Source organism: Macaca mulatta, chromosome 14 (genome assembly GCF_049350105.2).
Source record: "Macaca mulatta isolate MMU2019108-1 chromosome 14, T2T-MMU8v2.0, whole genome shotgun sequence".
NCBI lineage: Eukaryota > Metazoa > Chordata > Mammalia > Primates > Cercopithecidae > Macaca > Macaca mulatta.
Window position 1 is genome coordinate 56,070,371 of NC_133419.1, and position 16,359 is coordinate 56,086,729.

Below are 16,359 nucleotides of genomic sequence, written 5' to 3' on the forward strand. Positions count from 1 at the left end.
ACAAGTCCCTATGCAGCTAATTACAAGATAATATTGTAAATACATTCAAAAAATTTTCCAAATATTCTGCAGCCTCATCTAGAAACTGATACATGTTGAGATTCTTGATCTATACCAAACTATAATGTTAAAGGAAATCATGAAAACTGAGGTATATATTTGATGCATTAGAAACTATCATTTGAACACTATTTAAATAGCTTAATAAGGTCCAATTTCAAGTTGAAGTCTGTAAATGGAGATTAGTTTGGATTATATGACACAGGAGACAATAAAACATGTTCTCAAATACATTTTCTGGAAACAAAACCTCAGCAAACGAGAATTTTCATACTGTGCATGGGAATAACTAAAACCTTTATTAGATATGATTTTCCATTAACAATAATGTGAAAATTAGAATTATGAATTCAAAAAGCAGTGAAGTCTGAAAATTTAAAAAGTAGACTAGGTATTAGGGGATTAAAGGTAAAGGAAGACGAGAATGTTTCTTTAATACTATTCATTATTTCCCCTCTGTACACAATGTTGCATATATACAACTACTTCATTTTTATTGACTTTATATAATAGTGAAATCCCTTTAAGCAACCTAGGGTATACAGTTGGTGTCCAACTTTCAGGGGGCGGCGGTGGGGGAGTAGAAACACACTTGATTAACAGTTTTCACCCACACATTTTAGACAATTTTTTTCTTTTTTTGCCAAGATTTTAGTAGTAAATTCATAAATATAGGAAATACTTTCACTCCTTCAGTGTTAAAATAGAAAACCAAACAGTGCCAACAGTAATGGCTTAATTATTGGTATACAAGAAAAACACAACACCAATGGGTTTTCTTAATTATGCATTTTAAATATCAATATGTGCATTTGTTTTTACAGTTATAAATTTTTTTATCATCTGTTTTAGACAACAGCTTGTAATAGTTTTGAATCCATTAAGATGTTGCTTTCAATTTGAAATATTCTGTGTATACATGTATATAAAAAATAACCCAATGTATGACTCATCTGACAGATGTTTAAGATCAATAACGGCTTATTTTTCAACATGCAGTTAGGAAGAGAGGGAAGCAAGCCAACCTCTCTACACTATCTTTTTGCTGGCTTGTTTTTGCAGTGGTATCAATAGTGGTTTTTGGAGGGAACCATGTGCCTTCAGCCTATCTAGTCAAGATCAGATACCACAATCAACAAGAGGGGTAGAAGAGTTGGGGAAGGGGGAGTGGGTAAGTGTTAAATATCAATTTTTTCAAGTGCGCATTTTGTACTCTTTCTAGGCACAGGATTAAAAACAGGCCAATGAGGAAAAATTTGTTATAATTAGGAAAAAACTGCAATCAAATCAAGACATAATAGCCGAATTAAGTTATTTTAATAGATTGCATATATAGATGTTTAGCCATACTCTTAGATCAACTCTTTAAGAGAAGAACTTTATATCCAATTTACATGCTCTAGATACCACCTTTCTTATTTTTTACAGTAAGGTCTGGTATTCAAATACCCACTTGTACACTGACAGCTTTAAGAAAAACAGGACACAGAGGGAGTTGTCATTTTTAGCAGCAATGAAATACCATTAACCCTTTTTACATACCGAATTCAAGTCACTATCAGAGGTGAGTGCACCACAAAGTCACCAGGTACAAAATTGCTAGTTCATTTTTAAATTAATAACTTGAAATTACCCCTACCCCCCACCCCATTACATCTTTTTATAAACAGCAAACATTTTGCTATTTTATACATAGGCTAGCAGGCTTGTTTCAATATGAAAGTGCTAATTCATTTACAGATTTTTATAATCAGTTATGTAGTGCTACAATAAATGTCCAATAATCTACATAGGAACAATGATGAATGAAAATGCTGAAGACTGAATAAGGCTATCAGATGACCTTATCTTATTTACATATAAAGAATAGATACCCAATGGTGAGGAAGAGACAGAAATTGGACAAATACTCATAGGTGTAAAAATTACATCTACCTTTGAGTTTTATACTGTAAATGAGACATTTTAAATAGTCCTGTAGCCCATGCCTATTTTTTCCTCAGAAAAAGAAAAGCTGCCTTCATGACATCCCCTCTTGTTTCAGATTTCCACAGTGTCACTTTGAAGCTTCAGAGTCAGGATCTTACTTTCTTCAAAAAATACACCCCCTAAGGTACCTCCCAACCCCCCCACCCCCAAAATCCTGCTGATTTCTTTTCCAGTGCCAGGTTGCATGATCAGGTCCCATCTCCTGGGGTTGTTGTTTCTTTTGTCCATCTATTGATCGTTAGTTTAGAATAGATAACATGAACCAGTTCTGGAACCACTACTAGGAGGAACACAAGCTCTTCACTACAATCACACAGCAGGAAAGAAAGAGATAACTCAATTCATCCCTGGTGCTGGGCCTCCAAAATTGAAAGAACTTGGCACAACTGGAGCACTGAATTTGTATCCTCCATGCTTCTCAATCATTTTGGATTCTAGAAAACAAAATTTTAATAGGGCATTCAATCATCTACTAACTTGGGGAGAAACTGACAAAACATTAAACAAGCCAGTAGCTTAACCATCGTAAGTGGCCAGGAAGTTCCAAAGTTCATGTTTTCTCCAATGTATAGGGGCAAGGGAGCATGCATTATGTAGAAAATAAAATCTCTTTTATTGTATGCTGTAGACTTCTTAGCCAATTTTCATTTCCCATTGTTAAGAAAAAAATCTTTTTTTTTTTTTTTTTTGAGGCGAAGTCTGGCTCTGTTGCCCAGGCTGGAGTGCAGTGGCACAATCTTGGTTCACTTTAACCTCTACCTCCCAGGTGCAAGCCATCACGCCCAGGTAATTTTTTGTATTTTTAGTAGAGGCAGGGTTTCACCATGTTGGCCAGGTTGATCTAGAACTCCTAACCTCAAGTGAGTGATCCATCCACCTCAGGAGTCAGGAGTTTTCGAGACCAGCCTTGCCAACATAGTAAAACCTCGTCTCTACTAAAAATACAAAAATTAGTTGGGTGTGGTGGTGTGCACCTGTAATCTCAGCTACTCAGAAAGCTGAGGCACGAGAATCACTTGAAATCGGGAGATGGAGGTGGCAGTGAGCTGAGATTGCACAACTGCACTCCAGCCTGGGTGACAGAGTGAACTCTGTCTCAAAAAAAAAAATTAACAAAATAATTTTTTTAATTTATAAAAAAATAACGTCTATAGATAATTGTTGTGCATTAACAGTGGTGTATAACCTAAAATGTACTCTTATTTTTGTTTTTATTTTTTTAGAGACAGAGTCTCGCTCTGTCTCCCAGGCTGGAGTGCAGTGGCACGAAGTTGGCTCACTGCAATCTCTGCCTCCCAGGTTCGAGCGATTCTCCTGCCTCAGCTTCCCAAGTAGCTGGGACTACAGGTGCATGCCACCACGTTCAGCTAATTTTTGTGTTTTTTAGTAGAGATGGGGTTTCACTATATGTTGACCAGGCTGGTCTCGAACTCCTGACCTCAAGTGATCCGCCAGCCTCAGCCTCCCAAAGTGCTGGGATTATAGGCATGAGCCACTGCGCCTGGCCTAAAATGTACTTTTAAAAATTTCACACCACACAGAAACATCTGAAGATGAAAAGACATGTCTGGGATCTATTTAACTTCCTAAGTTTTTACGTTTTTGCAGACGGGGTCTCACTCTGGCACCTAGGCTAGAGTACAGTGGCACAATAATGGCTCACTGTAACCTACACCTCCCAGGTTCAAGTGATCCTCCAGCCTCAGCCTCCCAAGTAGCTGGGACTACAGGCATGCACCACCATGCCTGGCTAATTTTGTTTATTTTTTGTAGAGATGATGATGACTCACTATGTTGCCCAGGCTGAACTTCAACGTCCAAACTCAAGCGACCCTCCTCCCTTGGCCTCCCAAAGTGCTGGTATTACAGGCATGAGCCACCATGCCTGGCCAAGTATTTACTTTTTTTTTTTTTTGAGAGGGAGTCTCGCTCTGCCACCCAGGGTGGAGTGCAGTGGCCGGATCTCAGCTCACTGCAAGCTCCGCCTCCCGGGTTTACGCCATTCTCCTGCCTCAGCCTCCCGAGTAGCTGGGACTACAGACACCTGCCACCATGCCCGGCTAGTTTTTTGTATTTTTTTTAGTAGAGACAGGGTTTCACCTTGTTAGCCAGGATGGTCTCAATCTCCTGACCTCGTGATCCGCCCGTCTCGGCCTCCCAAAGTGCTGGGATTACAGGCTTGAGCCACCGCGCCCGGCCAACTTTTTTTTTTTTTTTTTTTGAGATGGAGTTTCCCTCTTGTTGCCCAGGCTGGAGTGCAATGGCGTGATCTCGGCTCACCGCAACCTCCACCTCCCGGGTTCAAGTGATCCTCCTGCCGCAGCCTCCCAAGTAGCTGGGATTACAGGCATGTGCCACCATGCCTGGCTAATTTTGTATTTTCAGTAGAGACAGGGTTTCTCCACATTGGCCAGGCTAGTCTTGAACTCTCAACCTCAGGTGATCCACCCACCTCAGCCTCCCAAAGTGCTGGGATTACAGGTTTCAGCCACTGCGCTCGGCTTAGGTGTTTACATTTTTAACAGAATTTTCTATTATCTAACCATCACCATGAGCTAAAGTTATTGCATACTGAAAGTACTTTTTTTTTTTTTTTTGAGACTGAGTTTTGCTCTTGTCACCCAGGCTGGAGTCCAATGGTGTGATCTCAGCTCACTGCAATCTCTGCCTCCTGGATTCAAGGACTTGCCTGCCCCAGCCTCCCAAGTAGCTGGGATTACAAGCATGCGCCACCACGTCTGGCTGCGTTCTCTAGTTTTGTTTTTGTTTTTTTGGAGATGGAGTCTCGCTCTGTTGCCCAGAATGGAGTACAGTGGTGCAATCTCAACTCACTGCAACCTCTGCCTCCTAGGTTCAAGCAATTCTCCTGCCTCAGCCTCCTGAGTAGCTGGGAATATAGGCATGTGCCACCATGCCCGGCGAATTTTTTGTATTTTAGTAGAGACAGTTTTGTCATGTTGCCCAGCCTGGTCTCAAACTCCTGAGCTCAGGCAGTCCACCCACCGTGGCCTCCCAAAGTGCTGGAATTACAGGCATGAGCCACCACGCCTGGCCCAACTATACTTAAAAATAAGCAAACTGGGGCTGGGCGTGGTGGCTCACACCTGTAATCTCAGCACTTTGGGAGGCCAAGGCAGGCGGATCACAAGGTCAGGGGATCAGTATCATATAGCTAACACAGCAAAACCCCGTCTCTACTAAAAATACAAAAAATTAGCTGGGTGTAGTGGCGGGTGCCTGTAGTCCCAGCTACTTGGGAGGCTGAGGCAGGAGAATGGCATGAACCCAGGAGGCGGAGGTTGCAGTGAGCTGACACTGCACTCCAGCCTGGGCGACAGAGCAAAGTGCCATCTTAAAAAAAAAAAAAAAAAAAAAAGGCAAACTGTAGCCAAAGCCAAAATTAAGTTATCAGTTATCCTATATTAAATCCCTTAGATTAAATTCCTATCACCTGCAACAACTATACCTTTTATATCTTAAATGATATAAAATTTAAAACCTGTAAAATTTTAAAGCTATAAAAGTCACTAATTAAAGAGAAGTTACGGTTAATTAACATACCATGGGCTGCTCTTCTTTGATCAGCCAGAGTTGCTATGTCCTGTAACTGTTTTCTTTGTTCTTCATTAAGACCGTGAGTCAGTGCCTGATACCACACAGGATTACGATTTTGAATAGCTATCAAAAAACAAAAACAAGGGAAAAACAACATGAATAAGAGAGGTTTGGTAGCTCTGTTCTATTCTACTCCTCCTACTCCATCCCGAGCCAATACTGAAATTCTGATCTATTTTATATTCTCCCAATAATTTTTAAAATTACTGTATTTGTGAAACAATAGATATAGGAATAAAAATTAATTACAGCTTATCTTTATGCCTCCAAAAACTCTAATCATTCTTACGATCCATCTCTCTAGCAAATAAGGATTCAGAGCCTAACTAGTTCTTATATAGTTAAGTAACAAACTAGGGAGACTTCAGGAATAAAGCTAACCCAACCATCTTAAAAGATTCAGAGCTAAAACAACTTGAAAATCATCAAGGCTACTCTGGTACATGGGCCCTGTGTTAGGAACCATCCTTTAGCGAATAATATGTGGTGTTTGTCTACCAAGTACAAGACACAGACACAAGTTAGGCACCTCAATCAGTTCTTATTGCCATGTGGCTCAGAAACCAGCACTTTGTGCTTCTGCAACCTTGCATCAAAACTGCCTTGTCATGGGCTTAGAAGACTCAAATCCTTGGTTATCAGATAATGTATTATATCAAAGAATATATTCATCAGTTCCCGATGCATAGGAAATGATTTATAACAGCAATTAACTCTGAGAGGAAAGGATGTTTCAAATACAGGGGAAATTTAATTTCTTAACGTGGATGGTAAAACATAGATGCTATGCCTTGTTGAAATCCAAGTAAATGATGATAAAAAGCAACTAGAACCTAGTATTCTGAAGCCACATACACTGACACATTACAGGAATAGTGGACTTTTCCTGGAATATTTAACAGTGTATATGGCTCCAGAATCCTAGGCATATACAATTCAAAAACCTCAAGGTTAAGTATGTTGTTTAAAGCTAAAAATTTGATCATGCCCAAGGTGTTAATTTAGTAATAATAGATTATATTAGTTAACATATCATAGAATATAGGAAAAAAAGAATTATAAGATCAGATGCCATAAATGTTAATATACTCTAACAGGTAAGTATAGGTTTGGGCAGGGAAAAAAGATACACACAAATAATAACATACAACAAAAAGGTATACATGTAAGAGTGGTTGCTTCTGAGGAAAGCTGGGAGACTGGGAATCAGAAGTAGCAAAGAGGCACTGTCACTGTATACTTTTTTGAACTACATTATTTTCCTATAATCTTTCAAAATTACAATCTAAATGTAAAATAACAGGATGAATAAAGAATACTCAGAAACTATGGCAACCTTAGAAATAATTTTGGTTACTTTGCCTTACAAGCCTTTTCTAGTCTGGGTTTGACATCCTCCAAACTCTTCCTTTAAAGGGCAGAAACTACAACAGATTTGTTCAGTGAAATGGATCCACATGTAATAAGTTGACTAACTTTGAAAGATAGCTTTAAATATCTGATACTCATCAACAGGGTTATCTTCATCATCAATGATTGTGGAATAGCCTTCCAGAGCAGTCTCTTCAGCATCATCTTCTTCCCAATCTTCATCATCTCCATCCTCACCAGCCTGCTTAGCCAGAATCTCCAAATATTCTTGCCCATCTTCATCAATATCATCTTCATCACTCCCCAGTTCCTCTGCCAAGTCATAATATAAGTACTTTCATAACAATGAGATCTTTTGTTACTCAGCAAATTGACAATCATCTCAATCACTGTCAGTAAATTACAAGTCACAACTGACAAGAGAAAGCTCCAGGAATTGGGGTTTAAATACATGTTCAACAATGAACAGAAATGAAAATTCCCATAGGAGTCCAAGAAAACCAACCTTGATTTAATGTATTCTTGATACTAGACATCTGAAAAAGGACTGCATATTATGAACACACTACCGTTACACCCACCAAACCTTTTATAAGATGTTTTTAAAAGGCTTAGTAAATGATAAAAGACAAAAATGGCAATAGCTTATGTTGAAACCCTTACAATAATTTATCTTAATATTTTATCAATTTATACACTGATAGTGTACCATCTTATAGATAAAATGTATTTATCAACATTTAATTAACATAGAGTGATAATCTCTCTCTTAAAACATACTCGTAAAATAGGTATGCTTAGGTTTTAGAATTAATATACGATAGGATGGATGTCTCCAATAAATTTAGTCAACATTAAGACCATAAATCCTTAGTAGCTTAAAAATAAAATGAAAACCCCATAAATATTGTAATAGCAAATATAATGATGTGTGTACCTTTGTTAATACTGTTAATTCAGTGCCATCTGCTAAGCCCTATGTTAAGTGTCAAGGATTCCCTCATGTAATCCCCACAACTTTTTTTAAGAAATGGGGTTTCGGCCGGGCGCGGTGGCTCAAGCCTGTAATCCCAGCACTTTGGGAGGCCGAGACGGGCAGATCACGAGGTCAGGAGATCGAGACCATCCTGGCTAACACGGTGAAACCCCGTCTCTACTAAAAATACAAAAAACTAGCCGGGCCAGGTGGCGGGCGCCTGTAGTCCCAGCTACTCGGGAGGCTGAGGCAGGAGAATGGCATAAACCCTGGAGGCGGAGCTTGCAGTGAGCTGAGATCCGCCCACTGCACTCCAGCCTGGGCGACAGAGCGAGACTCCATCTCAAAAAAAAAAAAAAAAAGAAATGGGGTTTCACGGCAGGGTGCAGTGGCTCACGCCTATAATCCCAGCACTTTGGGAGGCCCAGGAGGGTGAATCATCTGAGGCCAGGAGTTCGAGACCAGCCTGGGCAACATAGTGAAATCCCGTCTCTACTAAAAATACAAAAATAAGACTGGCATGGCGGCACGCACCTATAATCCCAGGTATTTGGGGGGCTGAGGCAGGAGAATCGCTTGAACCCAGGAGGCAGAGGTTGCAGTGAGCCAAGATCGTGCCATTGCACTCCAGCCTGGGCAACAGGAGCAAAACTCTGTCTCAAAGGCCGGGCGCGGTGGCTCAAGCCTGTAATCCCAGCACTTTGGGAGGCCGAGACGGGCGGATCACAAGGTCAGGAGATCGAGACCAGCCTGGCTAATACGGTGAAACCCCGTCTCTACTAAAAAAATACAAAAAACTAGCCGGGTGAAGTGGCGGGCGCCTGTAGTCCCAGCTACTCGGGAGGCTGAGGCAGGAGAATGGCGTAGACCCGGGAGGCGGAGCTTGCAGTGAGCTGAGATGCGGCCACTGCACTCCAGCCTGGGCGACAGAGCGAGACTCTGTCTCAAAAAAAAAAAAAAAAAAAAAAAACTCTGTCTCAAAAACAAAACAAAACAAAACAAAAAGAAATGGGGTTTCACTATGTTGCCCAGGCTGGAATCAAACTCCTGGGCTCAAGCAAATCTGATACCTCAGAATCCCAAGTAGCTGGGACTACAGACTCATGCCACCTTACAAAAACTTACAAAAAAGGCTCATGTCACTTTATAAAAAAGGGAGCTATAATCTCTCGCTCTTAAGTGGACTCAGCACTTTTGTGAGAACTCTATTATTATATACAGAATTATGTGGCTTTGTAATACTTTCCCACAGTCGGGTAGAAAACTTTTGAAGAACCACATGACATCTCATTCATCTTTGTATCTACAGTGCTGAGAATGTATAAAATTAACAAATCTTTGTTGATTGCATACTATTAATGATTTGAACTGCTCTACATGTTGGTGATACAGCTGAAGTTCCTGATTACATCACTCTAGTTAGAAGATAGGAAGTCTTTTCTGTGAATGAAAGCATTTGGGTATGATCCCACATACATACTTGGGAGAAGGGCTAGTGATGTTTCTTTTTTTTTTCTTTTTTTTTTTTTTTTAAATCTGAGACAGAGTCTCGCTCTGTTGCCCAGGCTGGAGTGCAGTGATGCATGCAATCTTGGTTCACTGCAACCTCTGCCTCATGGGTTCAAGTGATTCTCCTGCCTCAGAATCCCAAATAGCTGGGACTACAAGTGCCCACCACTACACCCAGCTAATTTTTGTATTTTTAGTAGAGGCAGGGTTTCACCATACTGGCCAGGCTGGTCTCGAACTCCTGACCTTGTAATCCACCTGCCTCGGCCTCCCAAAATGCTGGGATTACAGGCATGAGCCACTGCGCCTGGCCCAGTCCGGTTATATTTCTGAGTAGATACGTTTCGTCTTCTTCCACTGAAAATCCCTTACCGGTTTCATCATCATCTTCAGCTTCATCATCATCATCACTGTCATTCTCGTGTTCTGCATGGCAGGCATATGCTCTTTTCAATCCATTAAATAAAAGGATAAAAGCTGGCAAAATCTGTCCAGAAACCTGATTTAAAACCTGAGGTATCTGTTCCATATCAATAAGAGCACAGAGTCCGAGAACACACATCTTTCTGTCATGAAGCCTTAAAAAAAAAAAAAAGAAAGAAAAAATTCTGTTTTCTTTTCTTAAATAAGCAGAGTTCCTCGCAAAGCAAATGTAGTAAAATTGCAATATGTGTCACTTACCCCAAGAAACAGTCAACATCATTAAGCCACTGTGTAATAAAATGATTTGTAACTGGTTCAACATTATTAGGGAAACGAAGATTTTCTAAGGTATTGAGTAGTAGGTGTGGATTATAATACAAAGCTGCAATTGCAACTTGCAGACACATAGTTCGAAGTTCACTTGTCTTAACCTCTCTTGTCAGTCTTTCTAAGGCTGCTTCCACGAATAAGGGAATGCACTACAAAAAAAGATAGAAAGATATTCTAAGACTATAATTAATAGCATGCAAACTATTCTAAAAATATTAACTTCTTTGTTGCCTCAATTAACCCTATTGTAGCATTACATGACCAATATTTATTGCTGAGGCACTGTACTGAGAAATCTAATTTTAGAGAAAGCCTAGTAGTCTTCATGGAGCTATTAAAAGCTCACGACGGGCCGAGCGCCTGTAATCCCACTACTTTGGGAGGCTAAGGCGGGCGGATCACAAAGTCAGGAGATGGAGACCATCCTGGCTAATATGGTGAAACCCCATCTCTACTGAAAATACAAAAAATTAGTTGGGCGCAGTGGTGGGCGACTGTAGTCCCGGCTACTTGGGAGGCTGAGGAAGGAGAATGCGTGAACCTGGGGAGTGGAGCTTGCAGTGAGCCAAGATCATGCCACTGCACTCCAGCCTGGGCGACAGAGAGAGAATCCATCTCAAAAAATATATATAAAATAAATAAATAAATTTTAAAAAGCTCACGACAATATCAATCATGCCTTCACAATGTTCCTATTAAAACTGACCATGGGCCACGTGATGTGGCTCACGCCTGTAATCCCAGCACTTTGGGAGTCTGGGGCAGGCAGAACACTTGAGGTCAGGAGTTTGAGACTAGCCTGGTCAAAATGGCAAAACCCCATCTCTACTAAAAATATAAAATTAGCCAGGCATGGTGGCAGGCGCCTGTAATCCCAGCTACTCTGAAGGCTGAGGCAGAGACCTGCTTGAACCCGGAGGCAGAGGTTGCAGTGAGCTGAGATTGCACCACTGCACTCCAGCCTGGGCGACACAGCGAGGTCTCAAAAAAAAAAAAAAAAAAAAAAAAAACTGACCATGGAAATTTAATTACTAAAGCTATCCAAAAAATCTTAAGCCAAAATTTATCTTTCATGATAACAAAGTAGCCATAAAACTTAGTCCAATTCCTATGTATTAAACATATGATCATTGTTATATATTAAATTTTAAACTAAAAATATTGTCTAGATGTCTCAATAAACAAAAACATACAGAATATGCAACAAACGCCAAAAAATGAAGAAAGTGAAAGGAAAAGATTACCCCTCTGAACTACAAATCATTATTAGCCTCACTGACCTGGTCAATGCCACGCCCTTTGCACTGCAGAATGATGACCTCTAACAATTTTGCTGCATGACACTCTGCATCTTCTCCTGCAACTCCTGTAAGAACCTGATCAACACAGAATATAAACTGCAGTAAGGCTTTATCCTTTAAATCAGATATCTAAATCAAGGAAACAATTTCCTACCCTGTGTACAGGCTCTGAGTATTACCTGAAGTATCCTAATTAATACGAATAACTGCAACGTTCATTGCACAGATGAAAGTCTAAAGGATCTGGATAGCTGTGAGGATCTGGAGCTGTCTGCCTCCTATCTTTCATAGTCTAGCCCTCTGGCCCTTTGTTTTTGTGATCAAAGTACCTATCCTATAGTGCCATTCCTGATTACAGCAAGTTGACAACCACTAACTTCTCATACACAGGTGGTAGCTAAAACACCTAACCTTTCTCCTGTAAAGAATTACTTTCTAGGAGTAGTTTCTAGGAAACTCTTTTCTCTTTGAAAAAGAAAACAACAATAACAATAACAAAAAAAAAAAACAGTAGGGGAGGAAGGAATGGAGGGAGGAAGAGGCAGCCTTTTGAGGGCAAATGTGGCCCTACGAACTCCAGATAAGAAACAAACATGGACTTAAAAGCTAGTGAAAACTAGATGACTATAAATATTATGAATAAGTGTTCAGGAATAGAAATGTAGATAGTATAGGTATATCTCTATTCCCAGAATATTAATATTAATAATATAATTGGCAGTAAACAATGACTAACATAACTAGATGATTATGTGTGACTTCGTGTTCAGAAGGGAAAGAGATGAGTGAAAGAAATCTAGAAACTTCATGGAGCAAATCATTTTCTAACGACCTACAACAGACATTGCTAGAAATTAAAATACTACCAATTACACTGACTTTGATGCTGATGGACTGCAGTTTATTTGTTTCCCCAACCAGACTGAAGGGGGACATTCATTCCCTATTGCTTGTTGTAAACCTACAGCTGCTAACCTTTTCCTTTATAAAACATCTCTATCCATTCCTAATCCTTTCAAAAATCTCTCAAATTCTTGACTCTTTCCTTCTTTTGATTCCATAAGACTATGTTAGTTAAACTCCGGGCACTCTAAAATTCAAAAACAAATTCCAAGTGTCAGAGGGCACACAAAAGACATATATTTATCAAAGCTGTGGCATCTAGGGACCAATGACTTTTAACTTTTAAAGCCCTTAATTCTGTCAGATCTATGTTTACATGTTTATTACTACAATGTGGTATCACATGAGTCCTCACAATTTCATACATTTTATAGCAGAAGCCTCATGAAATCTGATATATAAAAATGACTTACCTTTTTGCACATACTGTATATCATTTCAAGATACTTGGTGTCAGACAGAAGTGTGTCTGTATCAACTGTTACATAATTATGAAGGAGGGGCATCATATCTGTATTAATGAAAAACATCAGTTATACATCTTTAGTAACACAAATGCTTTATCTTTGTTTTTGAAAAATTTCCTTAGAAAAAGGCAAATCTATGAGATCATTTTGTCTCTAACATTCACCTTTTTTTGGGGGGAGGGGTGGACACTCTCACTCTGTTGCCCAGGATAGAGTGCAGTGGTGTGATTAAAACTCACTGTAACCCCAAACCCTGGACTCAGGTGATCCTCCCACCTTAGCCTCCCAGGTAGCTAGGACTACAGGCACACTCCATCTCGCCTGATTAATTTAAAAGCGTTTTTAGAGACAGGGTCTAATAGCCCAGGCTGGTTAAGAACTTCTGGAATGAAGTGCTTTCCTGCCTTCCCAAAGTGCTGGGATTACAGGCGTGATCCACTAAGCCTGGGCTTAACATTCAGTTTTAATTAAAATATATTCATTTATACTTAAATGCAGAAATGATCCTATTAAGAAAGTGATTTTCTTTGTACTTAGTTAAACATAAAAATTATAGACACATTTTTACATTTATATGGAGAAGATTATGAGGGGGTATGTGGATATGTATGTGTATTAACAAAGAATAAACCTATAATAACTAACTTGTATAGCAGAAATCAATACCATGCGTCACCACTGAGCATTAACTTCTATTGATAACTCTTCCGAACAGTGAAGCAGTCTGAACACTCAAAAGTGTACGTTCAGGCTAGGCACAGTGGCTCAAGCCTTTAATCCCAGCACTTCGGGAGGCTGAGGCAGGAGGATCACCTCAGGTCGGGAGTTTGAGATCAGCCTGACCAATATGGAGAAACTCCGTCTCTACTAAAAATACAAAATTAGCCGGGCATGGTGGTACATGCCTGTAATCCCAGCTACTTGGAGGCTGAGGCAGGAGAATCACTTGAACCCAGGAGGCATAGGTTGCAGTGAGCCGAGATTGCGCCATTGCACTCCAGCCTTGGCAACAAGAGCGAAACACCGTCTCAAAAAAAAAAAAAAAAGTGTACGTTCAAATGATAAGCTACAAATAAATCAAAGCAGAGAAACCCCTCAGTATTTCCATGCTGATTTGACTCACCTGTAAAGTAATCAAAGCCATCTTGCTGAAAGACTTCAAATACAAGGGGTAGTAGCTGCCACATCTGTGGAGACACTTGTTGACATGTCAAACTGTGTGCTAAAGAGAAGATCTCCTCATAGAATTCTAAAAGAGAATACTAAGTCATTAGGCAAATGCTTGCTCATGTGAAACAGCACTAAATTCTTAGCACAATCAGAGGTATAATACCTAAGACATGCTGTTGTAAAACAGTACCAATGACCTGCAAGCAGATTCCCTCAAGCTGTTGGGTTATCTAAAAGAGAAGAAAAAAAAAATCATATGCAGTTACAGCCCACTAAATGGCTTAGTAAGATAACGTATACTATAATTCAGTACACTTAAATGTAAAGTCAATATTGTGAAAAAATTAAGTCTTTGTTTTTTTTTTTTTTTGAGACGGAGTCTCGCTCTGTCACCCAGGCTGGAGTGCAGTGGCCGGATCTCAGCTCACTGCAAGCTCCGCCTCCCAGGTTTACACCATTCTCCTGCCTCAGCCTCCCGAGTAGCTGGGACTACAGGCGCCTGCCACCTCGCCCGGCTAAGTTTTTGTATTTTTAGTAGAGACGGGGTTTCACTGTGTTAGCCAGGATGGTCTCGATCTCCTGACCTCGTGATCCGCCCGTCTTGGCCTCCCAAAGTGCTGGGATTACAGGCTTGAGCCACCGCGCCTGGCCCAAGTCTTTGTTTTAAAATGACTTACACATTATGAAATTGTGATCTAAGATAAAAATGGAATGAAATACCATTACATTGAGAAAAACACAAGGAATGGCCAGCTTAAATTTACCTAAAAAGGAAAAAACAACATTCTCGAAAAATGCAAACAACTATGAAAATAAAAGAGTTGGCCAGGTGCGGTGGCTTAAGCCTGTAATCCCAGCAGTTTGGGAAGCCAAGGGAGGTGAATCACCTGAGGTCAGGAGTTTGTGACCAGCCTGGCCAGCATGGTGAAACCCCATCTCTACTAAAAATACAAAAAATTAGCCAGGCATGGTGGTGGGTGCCTATAATCCCAGCTACTTGGGAGGCTTAGGTAGGAGAATCTCTTGAACCCGGGAGGCAGAGGTTGTAGTGAGTCGAGGGCCATTGCACTCCAGCCTGGGAAACAAGAGCAAAACTTCATCTCAAAAAAAAAAAAAAAAAAAAAAAAAGGAAGGAGTTACCACCATTCTGAAGATAGCACATCTGTTATGTGCACATAGAGATTAATCAAGCTCAAGGTATGAAAAGTCACTGTCAATGACTTACAGAGAAATTATCTGAAGGCAGGCATTATTGCTATGAATCTCAATAATCCTTAAGTCACCTTAGTTTTTCAAAGTGTATTAGATATAGTGAACCATGGAATCTCAACTCAGCTCCCAACTCAAGACTGACAGAAAATACAAATTCCTCTATAATTGTCAATATAGTCCTAAATTAGACCCCAAATCCCCGAGGGCCATAAGAATGTTAAGGGGAGGAAGGGTAAAATAATACCCACTAATCAGATATAAAAGCAAGACATCCATTTCAGATACACAGAACTTAATACATTTACAACTCCTTAAATAGAATTAACAATTCATCTATTAAAACATAAAACACATATAGGATTGGTCATGGCTTCTGCTTATATCCAATTATAATGCAGAATACAAAAACAGTTTACGTGGCTGGTGTGGTGGCTCATGCCTGTAATCTCTGCACTTTGGGAGGCCAAGAGAGGTGGATCACTTGAGGCCGCGAGTTCCAGACCTGCCTGCCAAAATGGTAAAACCCTGTCTCTACTAAAAATAGAAAAATTAGCTGGGCGTGGTGGTGCATGCCTGTAGTCCCAGTTACTCAGGAGGCTGAGGCAGGAGAATCACTTGAACCTGGGAGGCAGAGATTGCAATGAGCCAAGATGGTGCCACTGTACTCCTACCTAGGCAACAAAGGGAGACTCCGTCTCAAAAAAACAAGCTTAGTGAAAAACCTCATGCTGTAAAAGGCAACGTGCAGATAATCTGAAAACATGTTATTTATGGATAAAAGATATATTACATTACAAGCATCTGCACTGCAATTATAAACACCAAATTCATGACTGTTACTTCTATAGGAAGAAAGGAAGCAGGGAAAAGGGGTTAGGAAGTGGTCCCCTGAGGGCTTTCAACTGCATCAATCTGAAATTGTTTTTCTCTTCTCTTTTCTCCTTCCTTTCCCTTTCTCTTCCTTTGTTTCTTTTCTGACGTAGTGTCTCGCTCTGTTGCCCAGGCTGGAGTGCAGTGGCGTGATCTTGGCTCG

The 16,359-nt window shown here is 40.2% G+C and overlaps 1 protein-coding gene across 3 annotated transcripts in view; it reads right to left on the bottom strand.

Annotated features, from left to right (window-relative positions):
* Positions 1-325: 325 nt before the first annotated feature.
* IPO7 (importin 7) overlaps positions 326-16,359 on the bottom strand; it is a 65,946-nt gene continuing 49,912 nt past the window's right edge. For all 3 annotated transcript variants that reach the window (XM_028833699.2, XM_028833697.2, XM_077963463.1), the window contains 9 exons: positions 14,278-14,344; positions 14,068-14,193; positions 12,891-12,988; positions 11,554-11,649; positions 10,202-10,422; positions 9,893-10,098; positions 7,141-7,347; positions 5,611-5,727; positions 326-2,483 (listed from right to left, as the gene is read on the bottom strand). In XM_028833699.2, coding sequence (XP_028689532.1) covers positions 2,386-2,483; positions 5,611-5,727; positions 7,141-7,347; positions 9,893-10,098; positions 10,202-10,422; positions 11,554-11,649; positions 12,891-12,988; positions 14,068-14,193; positions 14,278-14,344 — 1,236 coding nt within the window. In that variant the 3' untranslated portion in view covers positions 326-2,385. The remainder of the gene's footprint in view (positions 2,484-5,610; positions 5,728-7,140; positions 7,348-9,892; positions 10,099-10,201; positions 10,423-11,553; positions 11,650-12,890; positions 12,989-14,067; positions 14,194-14,277; positions 14,345-16,359) is intronic.